The 21,300-nt window shown below is 36.8% G+C and overlaps 3 protein-coding genes across 3 annotated transcripts; 2 read left to right on the top strand and 1 right to left on the bottom strand.

The window, feature by feature from the left end:
* Nucleotides 1-547: 547 nt before the first annotated feature.
* On the top strand, nt 548-8,444 carry mlec (malectin). The gene is made up of 6 exons (XM_084390028.1): nt 548-956; nt 1,752-1,956; nt 2,872-3,050; nt 3,231-3,407; nt 4,869-4,926; nt 5,770-8,444. The coding sequence occupies exons 2-6, from the start codon at nt 1,755-1,757 to the stop codon at nt 6,009-6,011; spliced, it is 858 nt and encodes a 285-aa protein (XP_084246154.1). The 5' UTR covers nt 548-956; nt 1,752-1,754; the 3' UTR covers nt 6,012-8,444.
* Nucleotides 8,445-9,688: 1,244 nt separating this feature from the next.
* Nucleotides 9,689-15,486, top strand: unc119b (unc-119 lipid binding chaperone B). Its single transcript, XM_084390144.1, has 5 exons — nt 9,689-10,087; nt 10,450-10,563; nt 12,094-12,202; nt 12,584-12,756; nt 13,150-15,486. The coding sequence occupies exons 1-5, from the start codon at nt 9,862-9,864 to the stop codon at nt 13,260-13,262; spliced, it is 735 nt and encodes a 244-aa protein (XP_084246270.1). The 5' UTR covers nt 9,689-9,861; the 3' UTR covers nt 13,263-15,486.
* Nucleotides 15,487-18,189: 2,703 nt separating this feature from the next.
* On the bottom strand, nt 18,190-20,385 carry LOC311278956 (phenazine biosynthesis-like domain-containing protein 2). Its single transcript, XM_084390141.1, has 9 exons — nt 20,150-20,385; nt 19,921-20,017; nt 19,745-19,843; nt 19,551-19,660; nt 19,418-19,447; nt 19,246-19,334; nt 18,898-19,073; nt 18,748-18,810; nt 18,190-18,608 (listed from the first exon to the last, which is right to left on the bottom strand). The coding sequence occupies exons 1-9, from the start codon at nt 20,231-20,233 to the stop codon at nt 18,496-18,498; spliced, it is 861 nt and encodes a 286-aa protein (XP_084246267.1). The 5' UTR covers nt 20,234-20,385; the 3' UTR covers nt 18,190-18,495.
* Between the last annotated feature and the right edge of the window lie 915 nt (nt 20,386-21,300).

A 21,300-nucleotide genomic window follows, 5' to 3' on the forward strand; every position in this document is an offset into this window, starting at 1 on the left:
TGAAACTTCCCTCATAGTAATGTGTTTTTAATAAATATCGTTTCACAAACCAACAGCAACAGTAGGCTAATAATACGATTTTTGAATATATAATATTGTTGTTTTACATATGTTTTATGATTTTATTATACAATTAATTAATATATAAGTACTAATAAATAATTATAAGTAATAAAAGATTAATAAGGTAACATTGCTTTTCTGTTTCTTTACGTTGGTCATTAAAATAAAACTTAATTCTTTCTCCAGTTCTGTTCTCTAACTGCCTAATCCCGCCCACCTTTCGCTGCGTATGTACAATGTTACCAATGAACTGAAGCCAGCTAATTTATGCGAGGAAGTGAGTGAAAGTTGATACACTTGATTCGCTGGTTCCAGACACTTCCATCGATTGTGATTGGTCAGAATCTGTCGTGCTTTACGAGCCTATTCCTATCACAAGCAAATCAAGTCGGAGAACCTGTTACTCGGCTTTGTGTGATTGGCTGATCTTCGCAAAATCCCGCCTCCTCCGGAAACTGACTATCAAGTTAGTCTGCCTCTCCTTACTGTTCCATCCCTTCAACCTGCGCTGCTGACTGCACACATACCCACAGTACTGACGCGGCCCTCCCGGTCAGAAATTGCAGTGATTTCAGGCGCAAAAAGCTCAAAAATAACTGTGTTGAGCAGCATATAAGCGTTGAATAACCACGGTGTGATCATCTATTAAACGAGAGAGAGCGCACACGCCGTACACAGGGGTGCAGATGTGAGGGAATATACCTGCAGACTACAGCTGCCACACTGATGACAGAGCAAGAGGGAAGTCAGTTAGCCAGCTAACCACCCAGAGCTAAACACGACTATCAGGCAGGTAAATGTACGGCGATCTGGACGGCTCAACAACAGCGAGCAACCCAAGCATCTGAACGGAGCCGGCCGTCCACTACAGAGAGTATTTCGCAGACTGCACAGTAAGAGTGACATAAATATTGGCTTATATTGCTTTGGGCTTTTAACACATGAAATTGTTAACCATTCTGGACCATAGGTTATCATTTTCAAATGGCCACACTGTTCATTGTTCTTCACCCTGCTAGGTTTTGGTATTAATCCTAGATATTCATATTTCTCACTGCACATTTGTATAGCCTGGGTTAACCTTCTCATTTGCATATGCATGATGTCGGTAAAGCCGATTGGACGCATTCAACTCGAGACGTGCACGAGCTAACGTTAACTGCCCGTTTATCTGTGTAAATGTCGCCACGTTAAAAAAGCTACATATTATAAACAAAAAATAGTCTATTCATTCCGTTTTTCGTCACTATTTCACATTTTTCTCTTGGACGATTAAACTAAACAGTGCGTGAAAGTTTCTTCAACTGAACGAGGCGTCTGAATATTTAATGAGTTGAGCTGCGAGGCAGTTTATGATTGGTTGTTTGTTGCTAAACAACGTGCTGTCACATTTTAGCACACAGTCGTTTTACTCAGTGCACCATTGTTATTATAATTAGATGTTAACCTGGCTAGCCCAGGGTTAAACGTGATGTTGACTCCATTTAAAATGAACCCAGGCTTAAAAATGGCCATTCACCCTGCGTTTAACACCGCGTTCTTGTCGTTCACAAGAACGTTCACCCCAGGACAAGTGCAGGGTGAAAAGCGCACGCGAGTGTCAGTTCTACTTCACCGGCTTCCTTACATACCGCTTTTCCCCGCTTCTGCTTTTCTTCATTCTTTCACTTTTCCTCTCGTACTTGCAGGCTATGAGGAGGGTGACATTGCGCTGTGCTGCCCGGCTCGTATTTGCAGCTTTGTGGCTGTTGGTGGAAGTGTGTCATGCCGAGAGCGGGGCCCCGAGTCTGGCCGATAGAGTCATCTGGGCTGTAAACTGCGGCGGGGACGCGCACACTGACGTGCACGGCATTCATTTCAAAAAAGATCCACTGGAAGGAAAATTGGGGAAAGGTGAGTGTATAGCTGTAATACATTTTCTTAAACTTGTAAATAACATGCAGTTAAGTGTTTGAAAACATTAAATTCAGTGAATATTCTTTTAAATTTGAGTGTAGTATGCTAAAGGTTACTTATTTTTCACACGTGTTTACTCGCCCTCATGTCATTCCAAACCCATATGGCTTTCTTTCTTCCATGGAGCACAAAAGGAGTTATTAACCAATAATTTTTGTCTCAGTTCACATTCACTTTCATTAGAAGGAAAAAGATAAAAGTAAACGGTGGTGACTGAGGTATCTTTTGTGTCCCTCTGATAAAAAGAAAATCACGTGGATTCGTAAACTTGAGGGGAAGTAAATGATGACAGATTGTCATTTTGAGTGTACTATCCCTTTAAGAATTACAAAATATTAAAGGTATTCCAGTTGCACTGTGTTTTTTGTTTTATTACAGTATGATTTTAAATTGTAATAAGAATGTCAGTCATACTATATTATGAAGAGAAGAACTGGTTGTCAGCTCGTCTGGCTCATAGTAGTTTGTTATTAGAGCTGTTGATCATATCAGGAAGTTTGTGTCACTTGAAATTTGATGACTGTCACTTCCTGTTTGATGAGAAATGCAGTGTGCACATGTCAGGGCCAGTATAGTGCATTTTAAAGCTCTGTAAAGACATGTTTATTTGTCCTATTTCACATTATTGCATCATTGTCACCAGATAATGACCAGTATTATAAACGTGGTACTTAATTTTCCACTCGGCTCTTCGTTGGTTATAAATAGATATTGGAACAAAATGAGGCGTCTTTATGAAATCCTCCGGTTTGACATTTGCTCAGCGTGTTATGAAACAAGAAATGGGACAACACTTGCACACAAACTCACCATTTGGCTCTGTTGGTGTTTTTTTTTCCCACCTTGCTCCAGCATCAGACTATGGCGTCCGTCTGCCTATCCTGCGCTCCAGCCCGGAGGATCAGATTCTCTACCAGACGGAGCGATACAACGAGGATACATTCGGTTATGAAGTACCCATCAGAGAAGAAGGAGACTACATACTGGTCATGAAATATGCTGAGGTTTACTTTGCTCAGTCTCAACAAAAGGTGTGACTTTTGCTCGCATGCATGGTGCACACAATCACTCTTGGTAGTCGATATTTGAACTTGGTTATGATTAATAATTCATGATATTCCGAGGTATCTATTTCATAGTTTTCCCTCATCTCTTTCTCTCTTCTCCTTTCTTTTATTGTCTTTTGAAACCCCTTTGTTTGCTTTTCTCAGGTTTTTGATGTGCGTTTAAATGGCCATGTTGTGGTGAAGGATCTGGATATCTTTGACCGTGTGGGTCACAGCACGGCTCATGATGAAATAGTGCCATTCTCGATAAAAAGAGGAAAACTGAGTGTGCACGGTGAAGTTTCCACTTTTAATGGAAAACTCACGGTAGAGTTTGTTAAGGTAAGAGTCACCCTATATTTTCCTATTACCTATATGGATCTGCTGGTCAGTGTGAGAGAGTTTTGAGCCGGTTGACCGATCCTTTGACTTGCCCTTTCGAGCCAGTGCTGCTGTGTCATTAGATATGTTTCCATTCAGCATTTTTTTTATGTGCATTTTGTAATATTGCATTAAAAATGCTGGATGGAAATGCCAAGATGCGCATAAATTCTAAAAATACGCATAAAAAACGTATACGCTCAATTGAGGCGGATACTTTTTTAATCCGATAAGAAGACATGCGCATTAACTATCGTGGAAACACATTTACCGAATAAATCCCTCGATGCACAACAAAAAACTCATGTGACTTTACCTCAACAGTGGCTGTGATTGGATGACTGGACTAACCAGTGGCCAATTTCATCGCACAGCATCTCAAATGTTGGTTTGATCATTCTGAAATGCCTCAGCCAGACAGGCTACATTTTGTTCAGGATACTTTGATGGATAGAAAGTTCAAAAGAACAGCATATGAAAAAAATAGACATCATTCATATGAAATTCTTGCCTGTCACTTTTGATCAGTTTAATGCATCCTAGTTATGACTGACCCCAAACCTTTGAATAGTAGTGTAAATTTACCAATAACAAGATATTGTTCACATGAACAGAATGCAAGTTACTCAACGGTTTCCGCTTCAGCGTTGTACAATCCCTAAAAGCAAACATAACTCTTTCAGTGACAGTAATGCAGCCATCTTTTATTGAATAAACAAGACATTGATCAATTAAATAAGCCCTGTTATTTATTTTCTTTTTCACTAAAGGAATATGGATCGATTATTGTGATGAAGTTATCCAGTCACACACACTGAAAGCTTAGTATTTCCAAGAAGACTAATTCTGTCAAAACGAATTGTTTCTTGCAGCGTTTTTTGTTCCAGTAGTGTAATTTAATGGATTATTTCAAAGCAGCTCCTTTTTTCTTATGTAAACAACAAATGGTTTTGGCTTGTGGGGTTTCTGTCAGCGATTAGTCTCTGCGGAACCGTACACATTGAGCATGACGGAAATCCAGAGGGAAGGTGACATTAATGGATATGAGGATGCGACACACATTAGCTTATCTGTCAGTCACCGGTTAAAACATCTCATTCTTAAAATGAATCATTTTGATGCTTTTGCACCTGCCGATTTGCAGTGCTTTGACAAATTGTGTCCGAACTGTTCAGCGAAGTCTACTTTGATCCGGCTGCGTAGTATTTGTATCCGTTTTTGAGGTTCGAAACCGATGGCGCAGAGAGCCGCAGAACTGACCTTTTGCACGCTTCGGCCTTTTATTCACTGTTAGAAACTCTGCAGGCCAACCGCCACACAGAATATACTACAGATGATTTGCATATTTTCTCCATGTGTTTGCATGCATTCATCCACTGTAAGCACTGTGAACTCTAATCTATCTATCTCTTGTGTCCACAGGGTTACTATGACAACCCAAAGATATGTGCACTATATGTGATGAAGGGCAAGCTAGAGGGTAAGAGGAACCCTTGGGATTGGTTGGGTTGCATGTTGTCCATCTCATAGGGCTCTTAGATTCGTAATGTGGAAAGTGCAGATGGAATTTGCTGTATAACGTGTAATGTCATGGAATTTGGCAAATTTTGGATTAATAAATCAAAAGGGCTGCACACTTAAATCACGATATATAGGTCTAGTGTCTGTTAATATTAAAGAGCAAAGACTGCTAAATAAATATAAAGTCGGCATGTTCTGCATGTCTCTTTAAGAATGAGTACCCCTGTTATGTATATTACTCATACTTATTTTATTTACTTATTATCAAGGATTTTCATAATTTTTCTTCCATGTTTTAATAACATTTCATAGGTTTTAAAACATTTATTAAATAAACTTTTATTAATTCTATTGATAAGACATGCTTTTTGATTATTTAAAATTTAATCAAACCATTAAAAAGAATTCAGAAAATAACAGAAACCATGGAATTTGGAAAAAAAGAAATAAAGAGGAATTTGAGGGAAAATAAAACTGATTTCATTCTAGGGCCCTTAAAATATTTTTTTATTATAAGTTTCATTATTTTAATTAATTAGACGTGTAACATTTAGATTTTTACACGTGTAACACGTGAAAATGTTTGCTTAACCATTAACCGAATCCATAAAAATCAAAGCGGAAAGTCCATAAAATTAAAATGGAATTAAACAGAATTTTGGGAGGGGGAAATGGAATTTGGGGAAAAAAACGATTTCAGAGGGCCCTACTCTTTGTCTTTCCTCTGTTGTATCCATTCTGCTGTTTTTTTATCTTTCTTTTTTTTGCACTTTCTCATAACAACTTCTGGTTTATTTCTCAGATGTGCCAAAACTACAGCCACATCCTGGACTAGAAAAGAGAGAGGAAGAGGAGGAGGAAGAGGAGGAGGGGGAGGGTGTAGAAGGCGAAAAGAAGAGCGCCTCCACCGCTCCAAAGAATCCGGTTCGGTCCGGGCCGCGCACCCCCAACCCGTACGCCGCTGACAACAGCAGCCTGATGTTCCCTATACTCGTGGCGTTCGGGGTCTTCATCCCAACCCTCTTCTGCCTCTGCCGCCTTTGAGGGTAACAAGTGAACAAGAGGGAGAGAGAGGAGAAAGGACGGACATCAGGCTGTGGAGGGGTGGGGGGAGGGGCGCACAGCCGTGGGGACAGGCAGAAATACAGACTGACATCACAACAGACAGAGAGAGCGAGCAAATAACGGACGAGGGACGTGCAGAAACGAGGAGGTTTCAGATATTGCTGGTTTTTTTAAAAGAGGTGACCCTGAAAATACATGGATTTCGAATACGAAATTTTGTGCGTGTGTTTGTGCTTGTGTTTGTACACATTTAATACCAATTTTAGTTCGAGGAGATCCGGGAGGTACAGATTAAATGCACATACACGCTCAGGTCTAACCACTTTACAAACCTGGTTTGTCTGGTCTAGCAAGAGATACTGAGGAAAAGTTGAGGACACTCCTAGATCACGTGTCCCAATTCGTGGAAAGTTATTGGCTAGGAGCTTTTTTCTGATCAGCTGTGGTGTTGATCTGCTGTGTTTTTTTTTCTTTTTTTTTTTTTTTTTTCTGTCGCTCTAGTGGGAGGCAGAAATGGTACAAGAATTTTCAGAACCTTTTTGACACTGTCAATCATTTGATTAATGCATCTAAACCTCAGTGGCGAATCATAAAGCGTTTTTTGTTATGTTAAGTGATTTGAGACCATGGTTTCTATTTCCCTCTCACTCATACAAGCTTCTCTCGTTCATTTCCTGCAGCTTCTTTTATTGTTTGTAAGATTTGAAAAGCATATATATCACACATTTTCAGACCACAGCAAAACGTATAGAATCTCCAGCTGCACAAAGGAGATATAAATGATTCTTTTTCCCATTTACAGAGACATTTTGGTCTCTGAATAACTGCATGCGTTCGTTATTAAAAGAGAGCAAAATAGTTTCCCTTTCTAGGTGGAAACATGAGTTCGCAACAGAGGCTCTTTAATACACTGGCCTTTGGGTCCCAGAAACTATACGATTGTATTATTGGACTAATGTGCATTTTAAAGTGTCAAATTCCTTTTTCTCATCTCTCATTGGTACATGATGTGTCTGGGATAGCATCTTAGTATTGGCATCTTAATGGACATTTCAAGGGCTCGGTCACCTATTACACGGTGAAACGAACGATAGATGCTTTAGTCAGGATGTTCTTTGCCACTTCTTTTGCTTTTGCCACTGTTAGTTTTCTCTTGGTTCAACCAGACAGGCCGTTTTCAACGACACCACTAAAGACACTCGGATTAGCGGCTCACAGAAAACCACCAGAATGCTTTGTGGCGGAAGAATTCAACAAGAAACATGCCTGCCACACACTGTGAAAGAGTCCTCAAGATGGCAAGGTTCAGTGCTGTCATTTAGCTACTCATTTGCATTATGTTGAATGAACTTTTGCGTTCCAACTCATCCATCGCTCTTTTTCTCAGCATATTCTGTAACTGGTATAGTTTTGTCACGTCTTGCTGTTTTAGACTGTTTGCATCCCTCTCTGCTTCTTGTTCCCCCCCCCATCCCCCCAATTTGTTTTTCGAAATGCTTCTTTTTGTTTCGCTCAAGCAAGCCTGCCTTAAAATGTGATTTAATGTGCTATCAAGAGACCAACTCTCACACTGCTGAAACATCAGACCACAATCGAGTGCTCATGCCACTGTGCTGTCTGACGTGCGAGCGCCGCCTGTCCGTTTGACCCCCGTCTCTTGTGTGAACTTGTACCTTATCTTGGCCTTCACCTTCTCAAGAGGAGTTGGATGAGAGGGCAGGTTTTGCCTTGGTTTAATAGGACACAATCATTAAAACATCGAGGCAACTTTTTTCATTTATCGGAGTTGCAGAAAGTTGATTGCTTATCGTCGCCAAAGTCATTTTCTTTTCTTAAAAACTTTTACACGGTGCATGTGTATATAAGGTACTTGGTTTGTTGTGCCATACGGTTATTTTTTTCTCCTCAGAATATTGTTCTTTTTTTTTTTTTTTTTTCATATAATTACTATTGGGGTTTTTTGGGGTTCTTAAATATCTGGCCGAGTGGAAGACTGGCCTTAAAAATTGGTTTGGTTGTGGATAATGATAATGGTTTAATTTGCATCCACATAGACACACTGACCGATCGTCAGAAAGAGCTTGGATTGTATTGAGGTTTGTTAATTTACAGTTGTTTTTTTTATGTTGTATAATTTAAGCAAAAGGGGTTGAATATTAAAAATATTGAAAGACTTTATTTTCCAGGAAGTAAGTAGTTGATTTTTTTTTTTTTTTCTCAGGATCTTTTGAATTTATTTGTATTTTTTTATGATGAGTTTTTACTAGTGTGAATTATTGCACTGCCTGGTGTTGTTTTAAAAGCATTTTTTTGTTTTTTGTTTGTGTGATTGTTTATTTTTTCTTTTTGTCATGCATTGTGTACTTTTGATTCCTTGTTGCCTTAAATTTGAATACATCCTCGTGTGCTTTACCATTTTTGTGCTCTGATCTTTATTTCTGTAGGTTGAGTTATTGCATGGTTGTTGAGTTTTTCATCGTTTTGTCATCTGGAAAACAGGTTGTTCAGTTTTTTCCTCCACTTCTTGGACAATAGCCAAAGACCAAATGGAGACCTTTGATTGTGTCCTCCTTCATGAAGAGCTCATGTGTTTTACTCCATCCACACCACATCAGCTGCTGCGTTTATGAGGGATGTAGTTTCTGTGTTTATAATGTTAGTCATGTTAAACTACCTGTCCCCTCTTTAGCCTCGTCCCTCAGAACTGAAGAGAACATGAACTGGTGAAATAGTATTGGAAAAGTTAGCCGCCCACACTGTCTTTAGAGGTTTCTGAAGTGGGAACTGCAAATTATTGCTGTTTCTTTTTAATAAATGTGCTATTTTATCTAACTGGCCTTGAAGGTATCTTTAATGAGGTCATTATCATTGTTTCATTCATAATTCATAAGTCAGTTAACAATTATAGTTAAGCTTGAGATTAATTAATTCTATAATTATTGAAATTGTAATGTATTTTTACTAATAGTGTGCCTTACCAAAAGCTGAAGTTTGCTTAATTAATGAACAGTTAATTTATAATTAACAAAAAAGTAAATAAATTAGTAAACAATATATATAAAAGAAACCTTTTTTTTTTTTTTTTTACTAATATAGTGCCTTTACCAAAAGCTGGAGTTTGCTTATTGTTCATTGATTAAGCGGCCTTTAGCTTTTCGTAAGGCTCTATTAGTAAAAACAAAAAAAACTCATTGTAACTTTTTTAGTTTACATTTATTGTGAACAATAAATGTAAACTAAAAAAGTTACAATGAGTTAAAAAATATAAACAAACAATTACTTTTTTGTTTTTACTAATAGAGCCTTACGAAAAGCTAAAGGCCGCTTAATCAATGAACAATTAATTTACAAAAAAAGTTACAATTAGTAAAAATAGATATAAAGGAAACGAACAATTAAAAAAAGTAGAAAAATAAAATGAATGAAAAAAAATTAATGTTTTTGTATTTATAAGAAAAAAAATTAAAACAAAAGAAAATTAAGAGAAAATTAGATTACATGAATAGAAGTATATAGAGGCTGAATACTTAAAATTAAATAATAGTTTAAAAAATAGCTGCACTGGCTCAGAAGAATAATAATATTCTAAACACAAAACTGTTTTTAATAAACTGACGTGAGCTGATGGGGGAGACTTGAGAACGCAAACAGAAATTACGGTAACCATAGCAACTTTCGAACGCCTTCAGCCAATCAGAGCGCAATCCTGTCGGCGTAGGTTCTCCATAGTGACGCGATACGCCATCTTGCATTTAGCGGGCGTCGAGTTCAGTACAGAGACGCAGACTAGTTCGCGCTTCAACGCTACACCAAGTGAAATTTCAGAGAGATGAACAGTCAGAGCTCCCGCAACGAAACGGCCGCCGTTAACGGCTCGGATTCAACGGCGGCGGCGGCGGCTTCCCGAGAACGCAAAACCGGAGGCGGCGTTCTGAAAAGGCTGAAATCGCGACGAAATCAAGTGGACCGACGGCCTGTAACGGAGGAAGAGCTGCGGGCGCTGGGGAGAGACATCACTCCGGATGAAGTTTTGGGACTCCGCGCAGTCACTCGCGGTAAGAGCTGTGGGACAGCGCTATAATACCCGCTTCATCTCACAACTCTTCAGATGCTCTCAATGTAACATGTGTTATGAGTTACAGCATCTTCTGAGTAACGTTACATGTGTTTGTTTACTTGCTTTATAGTAACAGGCCCAATCCATGCAAGACATTTTAATGAGTTTCCAGAGAGCACTTAATGTCTGTTTTAAACATGGCCAATTAAGCACTGTTAAGAGTATTGCTAAATAGCTTTCTCAGTGCACAGATTCTTGCATGTGTTTACTCAATTCAGTCTCTTATTCAGAGCTTACTAGTGTATATACTATGTTCCTCCCATGTATTACTGAAGTACATGCCACATTTTCTCTCCACAGACTATCTTTGCAAACTAGAGGACAACATCTACAACATTGACTTCACACGCTTTAAGATCAGAGACCTGGAAACGGGGACAGTCCTTTTTGAGATTGCCAAACCGCCACACTGTGGTATGTTTCCTTTGTTTGTCCTCAAGTTAAACTAATAGATGACACCACACAATGGCTCTTTTAACATAGGCCTAACTAACTTTATTACTTGTAACATAAGTGAGTTTTTTTTTTTTTCTTTCTTTTGACATCATTGTTTTTAATAATAGTGCCATAACTGGATCTTACAGTAAAACGACAGACTTGTTGATGTTTGTTGGACTTCTCAAATCATTTAGTGTCGAAACCCTGTGCTTTAATTACAGTATTCAGATTTTCCTCCATCCAATCAACAACCGATGGATAGAGAGCCACAACCTACATTTTTCTTTTCTTTTTCAATAATGCATATGTAGACTATATCAAAATACAGAGGAAAAGATCTGCCGCTACTTGCGTTACACCACAACTTCTATGGTATCAAATCTATTTAGAGGTTTCTGCTGTCACGGGTTATTGAAATATGAGGGAATTTTATCATGTCATGTTCACTGAAATTTATGTAGTGAATCTATACTTCTGGTTTTGCTCTGAATGGACAATTTGGCTTTCTGAGCCTCCATTGAGCTGCATTCAGTTCTTAACCTTTTTAGCCTTTTTGATAAATACTTTTTGTTCATAAATAAGTATAATAGCATAAAACAATCTCTATAAAATGATTTTAAATACTTTTGCAATAATCATGAACAGCTGGAAAACTAATGGAACTTCACTGGTCAAAAGGTTGTGTTGCACAGTTCACTCATACCAGTTTTTGTTAATATTTAGATTTTTAGTTTTATATTTTCGGTTTCATTTTAATTTATTTTAAAGTTATAGTAATTTAGTTTTTTTTGTAATTATTACTTTTTTAAAGTTGTATATAGTTTTTTTTTTTTTTTTTAATTACATTTTAGTTCATTTTTTTGTTATTTTAGTACTTCAACATAAACTAAATGAAAATGGGTATTGTTGCCTTGACTACTAGCTGCAATAAAATAATTTTAATTTAATTCAAGTAACTATTTATTTATTTTTATGGTTTAGTTTTAGTTAACTATAATAAACTCAATTAAAAAAACTAAATTCAAGGACAATTTGTCTTTTTGAGTCTCTGTTGAGCCACATTCAGTTATTAACCATTTTTTTTGTGCCTTTTTGACATACTTTTGTTCATAAATAAGTATAATAGTATAAAACAATCTCTATAAAATGATTTAAAGAAAATACTTATGCCGTAATCATGAACAGTTGGAAAAGTAATAGAAAATGATTGGTCAAAAGGGGTTTGTTATTTGATTTATTATTGATAAATTATTATTATTTTCATTCGAATTTAATTAAAAGGTTTAGGAGTTTTGTTTACTTTTTAAAATATGCCTATATAGTTTTTATAAAATTTATTTTGTTTTAGTTTGTACTTCAACATAACATGAAAAAATATGTTGCCTTGACTACTAGCTGAAATAAAATAATTAAAAAAAAATTTTTATTATTTTTTTTTCATGGTTTAGTTTTAGTTAACTATAATAACCCTGACTCATACACTCTTTCTCAACTTGTTGCATTCAGACCTTAATGAGGAGGATGAGGAAAACGGAGATGTTGACACCAGTGCCGGGCGTTTCGTTCGATACCAGTTCACAGCGGCGTTCCTTAAGTTACGCACAGTCGGAGCCACGTAAGTCTGTCGGGCATGTGCTTTCTGCTGCGTAAACAAACCTCAGTAGCTCTGAAATCCAGTTGACCAGCTCATGTTTTGAAACAAAGGAGCTTGTGTCATCTGCTGCAACACTTGAGCAATGTTATCAGCCAAATCCCACAGAAATCATGAATAAATCATGATTTGGCCTCAGTTAATTCTTTCAGTTGGGCAGTAAACATGAGCAAACTTCAGTCTGTGTAGTCGATTGTCACGTTATCTGTTTAATTTAGTGTTATTGGATGACACAAAGCACTTGTTTGGCGTAAACAAACTGACCCGAATGGGGTTTTAGTGCATGGATTGATACTCTTGTGCATTGGTATGTAATGTCTCTTATCTCCTTTCACACTCTCTCAGTGTGGAGTTCACAGTTGGCGATCGACCGGTTACCAATTTCAGAATGATTGAGAGGCATTATTTTCAAGACCGCCTCCTGAAGAATTTCGACTTTGACTTCGGCTTCTGTATCCCGAACAGTCGGAACACGTGCGAACATATTTACGAGTTTCCTCAGCTCCCAGATGACCTCAGTGAGTGTTCTGGTTGCTATTTGAACTAACTCTACACTCCTGTAATGAACAGATCTTTTAGTTCTTAAACCAGACGTGCTGTTTTGTTTGGTTTTATGTTTTTGTTTTTTTAATTTGTTTTTACTTTACTGCAATTTTATTTGATTGAATTTAACAGATAATACTCTGCAAAAAAAGATTTTTGTCTCGTTTTCCAGTAAAAATAATTATTAATTTATACAAAAGAGTAACCAATTGCTTTACAAGTAACACATTGACCTGACTTTGTCTGACATCTCACTTGTCCTGTCGGGCTTGTATCAAATTTCAGACCTTTGTCTCTTGCCAGTGCTCAGATAGAGGATAGCATGTTCGTTTTCATTTGTTAAAGTGGCGTTCCTTTGTTTCCTGCAGTACGGTTGATGATTGAACACCCGTATGAGACCAGATCAGACAGCTTCTACTTTGTGGACAACAAACTCATCATGCACAACAAGGCAGACTACGCTTACAACGGGGGCCAGTAGTGCTGCTTCAGCAGGAAACCTGACCATAGTTTGTTGGGGTGACCTTGTGGTTTTGCTTGAAAAGTGTTTGCGTGGAATGCAAATACAGGACTGTCTCCTCGCTACCAACAACACACGGTGTTGTCACCAGCATTACCATCTGGCAGCATCGACCCACCCGACTGGAAATGACCAATCCTTGGCAAATGAAGTTCCTGCATTCCACAGACTTGCACACACTACTTGTGGGTTTGGCCAAAAAAAGCAGAGCCTTTCTCCTCGACTAGCCGGAACTGAAGAATTCCTGTCCTGTCATCCTGCTTTAGGGGCGACTACAATAGAAGAGTTGTTGTTTTGAAATGTTTGTTCTCTTACGTCTTGCACCCAACACCACCTTGTGTCTTGTTTTGTGAGATTTTTAAGCTCTGAAGTCCTGTTAACCAAACTGAATCTTGAATATCTGAATGGGGTCTTTCTATGCTACAGCTTTGTTCAAATTTGCTAAAATGAAGCGATCCTGCCACATACATGTTTGGTTATTAAACAAAAAGAGGGTTTTTGCACAGATTTGCAGTTTTGTAGTTCATTAAAGGGGTAGAACGGCATTATTGGGGTATATTATCACTGAGATTGCAACACTTCCAGACTCGTGATCAGGGTTAGTATGTCCAGTCAGTTAAAGAGGATGTGATCTGTTTTCACCAAAGGGTGTTAACATGGCACCTTTTCAGCTAAAAACGGAAAACTTTTTATGCTTTTTGGCTGTTCGTTTACATGACAACAGCGTTTTGAGGGCCTGAGAATGCAAGCCTTTGAAAACTGGTTTCATAGTGCAAGTTTTTGAAAATGATACCGTTATCGCCTCCTTTTAAAGCTGCAGTCCGTAACTTTTTGGGGGTTAAAAATGATCCAAAATAGTTTTTTTGAGCAAGTACATGGTTATGTACTGACTGGCTGGTTAGTCAGTGTTCAAAACGATCTGCTTGCCTTCAAAATGGTAAGCTTGTAATAATATTTTTAATTCCAGTGGTACTGGTGGATTTCCGCGGGAAATTCGAGCACATCTTTGCGTCATTACGTCACATCTGCACACATAAAGAAGGAGTCTCGGCTAGTAGGCTGTGATGCGCGTGAGGATGTTGGAGGTGAAGATTTATAGCCTTTTCTCACAGCATCTGATAAACTTATCAATTTGATGGCGGATCCAGAAAGGTTCAAACGACAATCACCAGTGACAACTGGAGATTCACCCGTTGTAAAACGCGAAAGACTTCGGAGAAAAAAAGAGACTGCAACCGGGCCCATGCGAAAACAAGGATAAATATCGGAAGGGCATTAAATGTAGTCACGCAATGCTGATGTTGTTAACTAACAATTTGAGAACAAAATATAATATACATGGTTTGACGTGATATGATAAGCGATCGTTCGATTTAATCAGCGTGATTTACTGCAATTCTTTTTTTTTCGTAAAGTTGATAATTCTACGAATAACTGCAATTGCAGATTTCGAACAGAGATGGCGACAAAGAGGAAAAACTACGGACTGCAGCTTTAAACTACAAAAACACGGATTTGCGGTGATGTCATGCGCATGCATATTATGGGTTCAGTTTATAGGCGTGTAGTTTTTCTTTACAAAGTGACATCGCCAACTACTGGCCTGGCAGCAGAACACAGCGATTTTAGTCGTTTTTGCAGATCTGTGTGAACAGGGATTGTTTTGACAACGTAGTTGTCTGTATGTGAAAAACGCACATCCATTTTTAGTTGTAAAACGTACCCTAAAACAGTTGCAGTGTTTTATGTAACTACACTACCGGTCAAAAGTTTGGGTTCAGTAAGATTTTTAAAATGTTTTTGTAAGAAGCCTTTTATGCTCACCAAGGCTGCATGTATTTGATCAAAAATACAGTAATATTGTGTAATGTTATTACAATTTAAAATAACTTTCTTTAATTTAGTCCTGTGATGGCAAAGCTGAATTTTCAGCGTCACATGATCCTTCAAAAAATAATTTTAACATGCTGATTTGATGCTCAAGCATTTCTTATTATCAATGCTGAAAACATTGTGCTGCTTAATATTTTTTTTATAGGAAAACAATGCATTTATTTCAGGATTCTTGATGAATAGAAAATTCAAAAGAACAGCATTTATATGAAAAACTTTTGTAAAATTATAAATGTCTACTGTCACTTTTGAGCAATTTAATGCATCCTTGCTGAATAAAAGTATTAATATCTTTTTTTTCTTTTTTTTTAACTAACCTAACCCCAAAATGTTCAACCCTAAACGGACCATTTAAATGTACTTTGTTTTATTTTGTCTAACTGCTTTAAGTCTTTATCTGATTGAAAACAAAAGTGGACTTTTCTTATGGTGTGTAGTTTCAGTCCTGTAGGGATCTGGAATGGATCTGGCCGTAGGGCATCTGTCTGTGTCATGTATGAGGGTTTTTTAATGTCAGGCTCAGCTGTGCATACATCCAGAAACCATGTTTTCACTCGTGTCACACACAGAAAGGGATGGGATTCCCAACATGGTGTCCTTGTGCACCTTTCAAGCTGTTTAGCCTCTATCAGAGCTTTGATGTTTACCTTTGATCTAATTCTGATTCATGATGTTTAATAGCGGTTGTGAATTAGGCGATGTGATTGGCTGAAAAACTAAATTAAAAAAGCTTCTGGATACCCAACAAGAAATGCCTAACTTTACATATTTAATACATTTTAATTTGATTTGATTAGCTCATGATCAAAGCAAATCATGTGACGGGTTGCAAGATACCCATTGTTGTTCATTCACAAAGTCACTCTTCAACTCTCAATCTATTCACAAACAAGTCAGTTGGTCAGGTGACTTTCTTACATTTTTAAGTGTCCTTAATAGAGAGAAGTTGTAATATGAGGCAAGAGGACCCAGGTTTGTGAAGTATTCGTGGTTGCATGTCTGTCTGATGCCTTATACTCGTGCTGTTTACAATAGGTACTTAGGGCTGGGTTGAAAATGTTGATTGCTTGATTTGAATCGATTCATAAATCCCAAGAATCGATATTTTATTTAGGGAATGCTGTTTTCAGCTGATGCGTGACCAATACGTCAATCAATGTTCTTTTTTTAGCGTGTCTCCCATCTAATGAATTGAAAAAGCTTCATTACTTTTGATATGAAACAAAGTCTTAGCTTTCAAATGCCGTCAAATTTATTACGAACTTCAAACAGTGTCGCTTTGGCGCTCTTTAATGTGACGTGCTCCAGCGATGTACGTGATGACGTATAAACATGCTGTAACCTTCATGGAGTCATTTCCATAGACAGTATATGGTAATTTCCCACACAGATTTTGATCCATATATTAGGCTACCTTTGTTAAATATTTTGGTTTTATCAATTCTCCTCCCTTTTCAGTGTCTTCAAATTATGTAGCAACCTTACTGAGAGAGATAATGTCTTTATTATTCTTTAAAATATTCTGTTTATTGTATCTAATGTGTGGATTTAGTCATAGCAGCTGTTTTAGGAATACTGCTCATGCTTTACATTTGTTGTGTAATGTCAACTGGAATACATTTCGTTTTTGTTTTTAAATGAGCCATTTATCGGTCTTCTGTGAATTAAGTCTTAATTCACTCTTGCACAAATTAAGGCAAACAAACAATCCATAAAAAAAAAAATCCATAAAGTCATGGCATTAAATCTTGCACTCATTGCAAAAAAATTATCTTCCTCAGTATTTTCTATATTTTTCCCAATAAAAAGCTAAACATCTTTAAATCCACACTGGAAAAAATGATGATTAATAAGTTATGACAACATATGTTTTCACATTGCTAACTCATCAACTCCAGCTCATCAAAATAGGTTAAGCAATTTTCAACTTTTTTATGTTATACAAGATTCAACAAATTTTTTATGTCAGTTTAATATAATTTAAGTTTTAAATGTACCTTCATAACACCTGCCGAAACCCTTTATTTATTATGTCAGAATGTTTAATAAAGCCTGTATCAGGGCTCTTAAAGAGATGAAATTCATAATGTTATATTCTTTGAGCATTCTACAAAAAACGACTTGTTTAGATAACAGTGACAAATAAAATTAATACACACACGCATATACATGTATCGACCCTTGGTTTAAAGAGTTTTCCAAGATCAAATGCAATTGACAAAAAAATAATCTTATCCCGTTTGACCTTTTTTTCATAATTGTAGGAACATTGTATTATATTGTATAAAATATGAATTCTGTTCAGATATGGAGGCTGTTACCCATGGGGGGGGTGTTCAGAGAAATAAATAAAATACATTTTATAAACTTTATCTGTTTTATTCTTGACTCCACAGTAAAATCCAATATTGTACCACAAGGTGGCAGCAACGTCATTTGGACAGCAAATCATTTTAAATCCCATCTCAAAATATTTTCATTGCTTATGACAAATATGACAAAGCATTTATCGCTAGTTGCAAATAACTGCTACTTTAATAAATATAATAATTTACTTTAATACGTAAATATATTATTGCAATACTGTTATACTAAAATACTGAGATGCAAATAGTATTTAACTACTATTTACACATTTATTACAAATACTGTTATTTTTACATAGTGTATATAGAATATCGCTATTTTATTTTCAAATTTTTATTTTAATTAATAAGTATAATTACTTTTTAATTACTTTAATTACATTGCTGCCATATGGTGTACTCTCCCACTACACTACAGGAGGAGCAGTGGCCATTTTGAGCAAAAAACCTCAATCCTGTCACACTCAACCCCGTCACATAATATGTATTTCTCATTGTTTCAGGGTTGTAAACTTGTGACAAGGTTGAGTTTTTCCATTTCATTTATGAATAATTTGAATTAAAAAAAAAAGTCATGGTTTCAGTAAAGATGTAATTCCCAAAATAATGACAACTCATAACTTTGTTATAAATAGAATATTTGATGTACATGTAATGTGTCCACTTAAACATCCTATGTCAGAAATGTCACCCAGATCAGCAGCAGAAAGACTGTGATGTGCAAGCAGATTCCTTGATACAGAAAGGGCACAATATAAGAGACAAAAAAAATTAAAAATGCCAATCAGAATAGAGAACCAGATTGAACTTTTGTATAAATTTTATTAAATGGCACATAACTTAGAATGCACCTTCACAAGAATATAAACTAAAGTGGAAATTTAATGCACTTGATTTCCATCAAAACTATCCGCAAATCGGTTGTGCAAGTTTGTCTAGATTTTAAGAGTTCCTTGAAGAATGATCTGCGCCTGACCAATGATGTCCACTCGACCGTCATCTCTTATCTCCAGCTTTACCTCGCCACCACGACTGGAACACTGGTAAGCTAAAAAACAAATATAGAGGAGATCAATGTCTTAATCTGAGCAACTTGTTTTGTTAATGTTAGAATAACTTATATTCTTTTTTTTTTTTTCATTCCAGTGTTTGTGATGACATGACATGAAGGAAAAGGAGGCTGTTACCCATCATTTTCTTTTTCTCCAACTTCTCAGACCAATAGCCAGCAAGGACTGTATGTGCAGACCCTTTTAGAAATAAAGTTGTAGTATGATTTGCATTGCTTAGTAATATTTATGAGTTTACATTGTACACATTTCTCATGTTCTGCTCACCAGTGACTGGATCTTCAGGGACGCCAACCCAGGGTGAGAAGACACGGGAGTAGAAGTCATATCCAGACTGAGATGTCTGTGTTCCTTTCAACGTAACGATGAGACTTTTAATCTTACCGGTGGTCTCATTTCTCACAAGAGTCTCTGCCTCTGGCCTCAAAGACATAAGATCAGACCTGCCAACAATAAAGAATTAACAATACTGCAGAATTTAGCATACAGAAGCATACAATTTCAAATAGATTATTCCTTTTTCTAAGCAAAGCTGTTTTCACATTTAATGCATACAAATACATTGCCATTATCAATGTAATTTTCTTTGTTAATTTCAGAAATGTCCAGCAGAACCTGTTGCATGTGTCAGCTAGACGAATCATTAGGTTTTTTATGGCTGGATTGTAGCACACATCCTGAATGGGTAAGTCTCCAACAGCAGCCTGAAAACGTACGGCAAAATGGTGACACAAAATAGTTTCTGCTTGTGTCATTCTAAAAACAGAAATAAAACTGGCAGTGTTACCTTCAAAAGGTCCTTGATTTCATGTTGGTCCTGCAAATGAAACATCCAAAACTCAAATTCAGACCAAAAGCAACCACTTGATTGAGTCCATTTTCTGTGAAGAAAGTGTCCACAAAGTGTCTTTTGGTCATACCTGGAGCTCTGGTTTGTTTAAGGGGAAGTCCATTATTAGAGATTCTTCATGCTGGCGCACAATAAGCTCCCCACTCATAGTCTCAAACACCACAACAGGATTGACATTCTCTGTGTGAGGATATTGTGCTTTTAGAATGGTCACCAGTCCATTGTTTTTGGTAAAAGATTAATGTCAGAATGAGCGTTTCTTACTTTTAAGGTAAAAGAGCACTGCTGCTGAGCCCAGTGTTGCATGTCCACATAGTGGATACTCACTTTTGGGGGTAAACCAGCGTAACCCAAACCTTGCCCCTTTCAAAATACATCAAATCCAAAATGTAAATAAGAGTTGTTTGAATATTTCAAGATGCATCTCAGCAGCAGAATACCTGAGGTAAAATCCACAGAATTCTGTTTTGTGATGAAAGCGGTGTCTGATAAATTCATCTCAGCAGCAATGCTTTGGTAAAGATCATCTTGCAGCTCCTATGTATTACAGAGAAACATTTTATAACATTGTAACGCGCAAATACATTTACATTTTATTACCATGGCATGAATAACTAATACGCTGACGTATTTAGAAGCCTGTCTTGTGATAGTGTAATAGCTACTTACCTTCTCTATAAGACATACTGCAGCAGGATTACCTTTGAAAGGTACATTGGTAAAAGCATCAACAATAAATATTGGAATTTCCATTGTCGAGGCAAATTCGTTGTCTTTGACTCTTCAGTTCTGGTCTCAAAAAAAGCTCCAAAGTCGAAGTTCCAGGTCTCAGGAGATTTTACTTTATTGAATATGCAATAAAGTTGAGATGCAGCTGCTTATCTGACTCAACCAATGTAAAACCTAACTTTTTTTTTTATCTTTTTTTTTTTATCGCTGTACATCCAATGGGCGCTTTTCTTTTTGCTCCACCTCATGAGACCATTGCCTAAAAAAGGCATCATTGTCCCTCTGCCAAACTATCTCCACACACTAAAGTTCGGTTGAGGTGTTCGAAAAAACAAAACGTAATTTGTTTGTCCGCAGTGGCGTAAGGGTTAAAGCGATAAACTAGTTGTAGCCTACTTTTGAAGCGATCGACGCGAGTTCGAATCCGCCTGTTGAGATCTCGTTGTTCACCTTTTGTCCTTTTCAGTGTCTTCAAATTATGTAGCAACCTTACTGAGAGAGATAATGTCTTTATTATTCTTTAAAATATTCTGTTTATTGTATCTAATGTGTGGATTTAGTCATAGCAGCTGTTTTAGGAATACTGCTCATGCTTTACATTTGTTGTGTAATGTCAACTGGAATACATTTCGTTTTTGTTTTTAAATGAGCCATTTATCGGTCTTCTGTGAATTAAGTCTTAATTCACTCTTGCACAAATTAAGGCAAACAAACAATCCATAAAAAAAAAAATCCATAAAGTCATGGCATTAAATCTTGCACTCATTGCAAAAAAATTATCTTCCTCAGTATTTTCTATATTTTTCCCAATAAAAAGCTAAACATCTTTAAATCCACACTGGAAAAAATGATGATTAATAAGTTATGACAACATATGTTTTCACATTGCTAACTCATCAACTCCAGCTCATCAAAATAGGTTAAGCAATTTTCAACTTTTTTATGTTATACAAGATTCAACAAATTTTTTATGTCAGTTTAATATAATTTAAGTTTTAAATGTACCTTCATAACACCTGCCGAAACCCTTTATTTATTATGTCAGAATGTTTAATAAAGCCTGTATCAGGGCTCTTAAAGAGATGAAATTC

Source organism: Rutilus rutilus, assembly GCF_951802725.1.
Source record: "Rutilus rutilus genome assembly, chromosome: 19".
Classification (NCBI taxonomy): Eukaryota; Metazoa; Chordata; class Actinopteri; order Cypriniformes; family Leuciscidae; genus Rutilus; species Rutilus rutilus.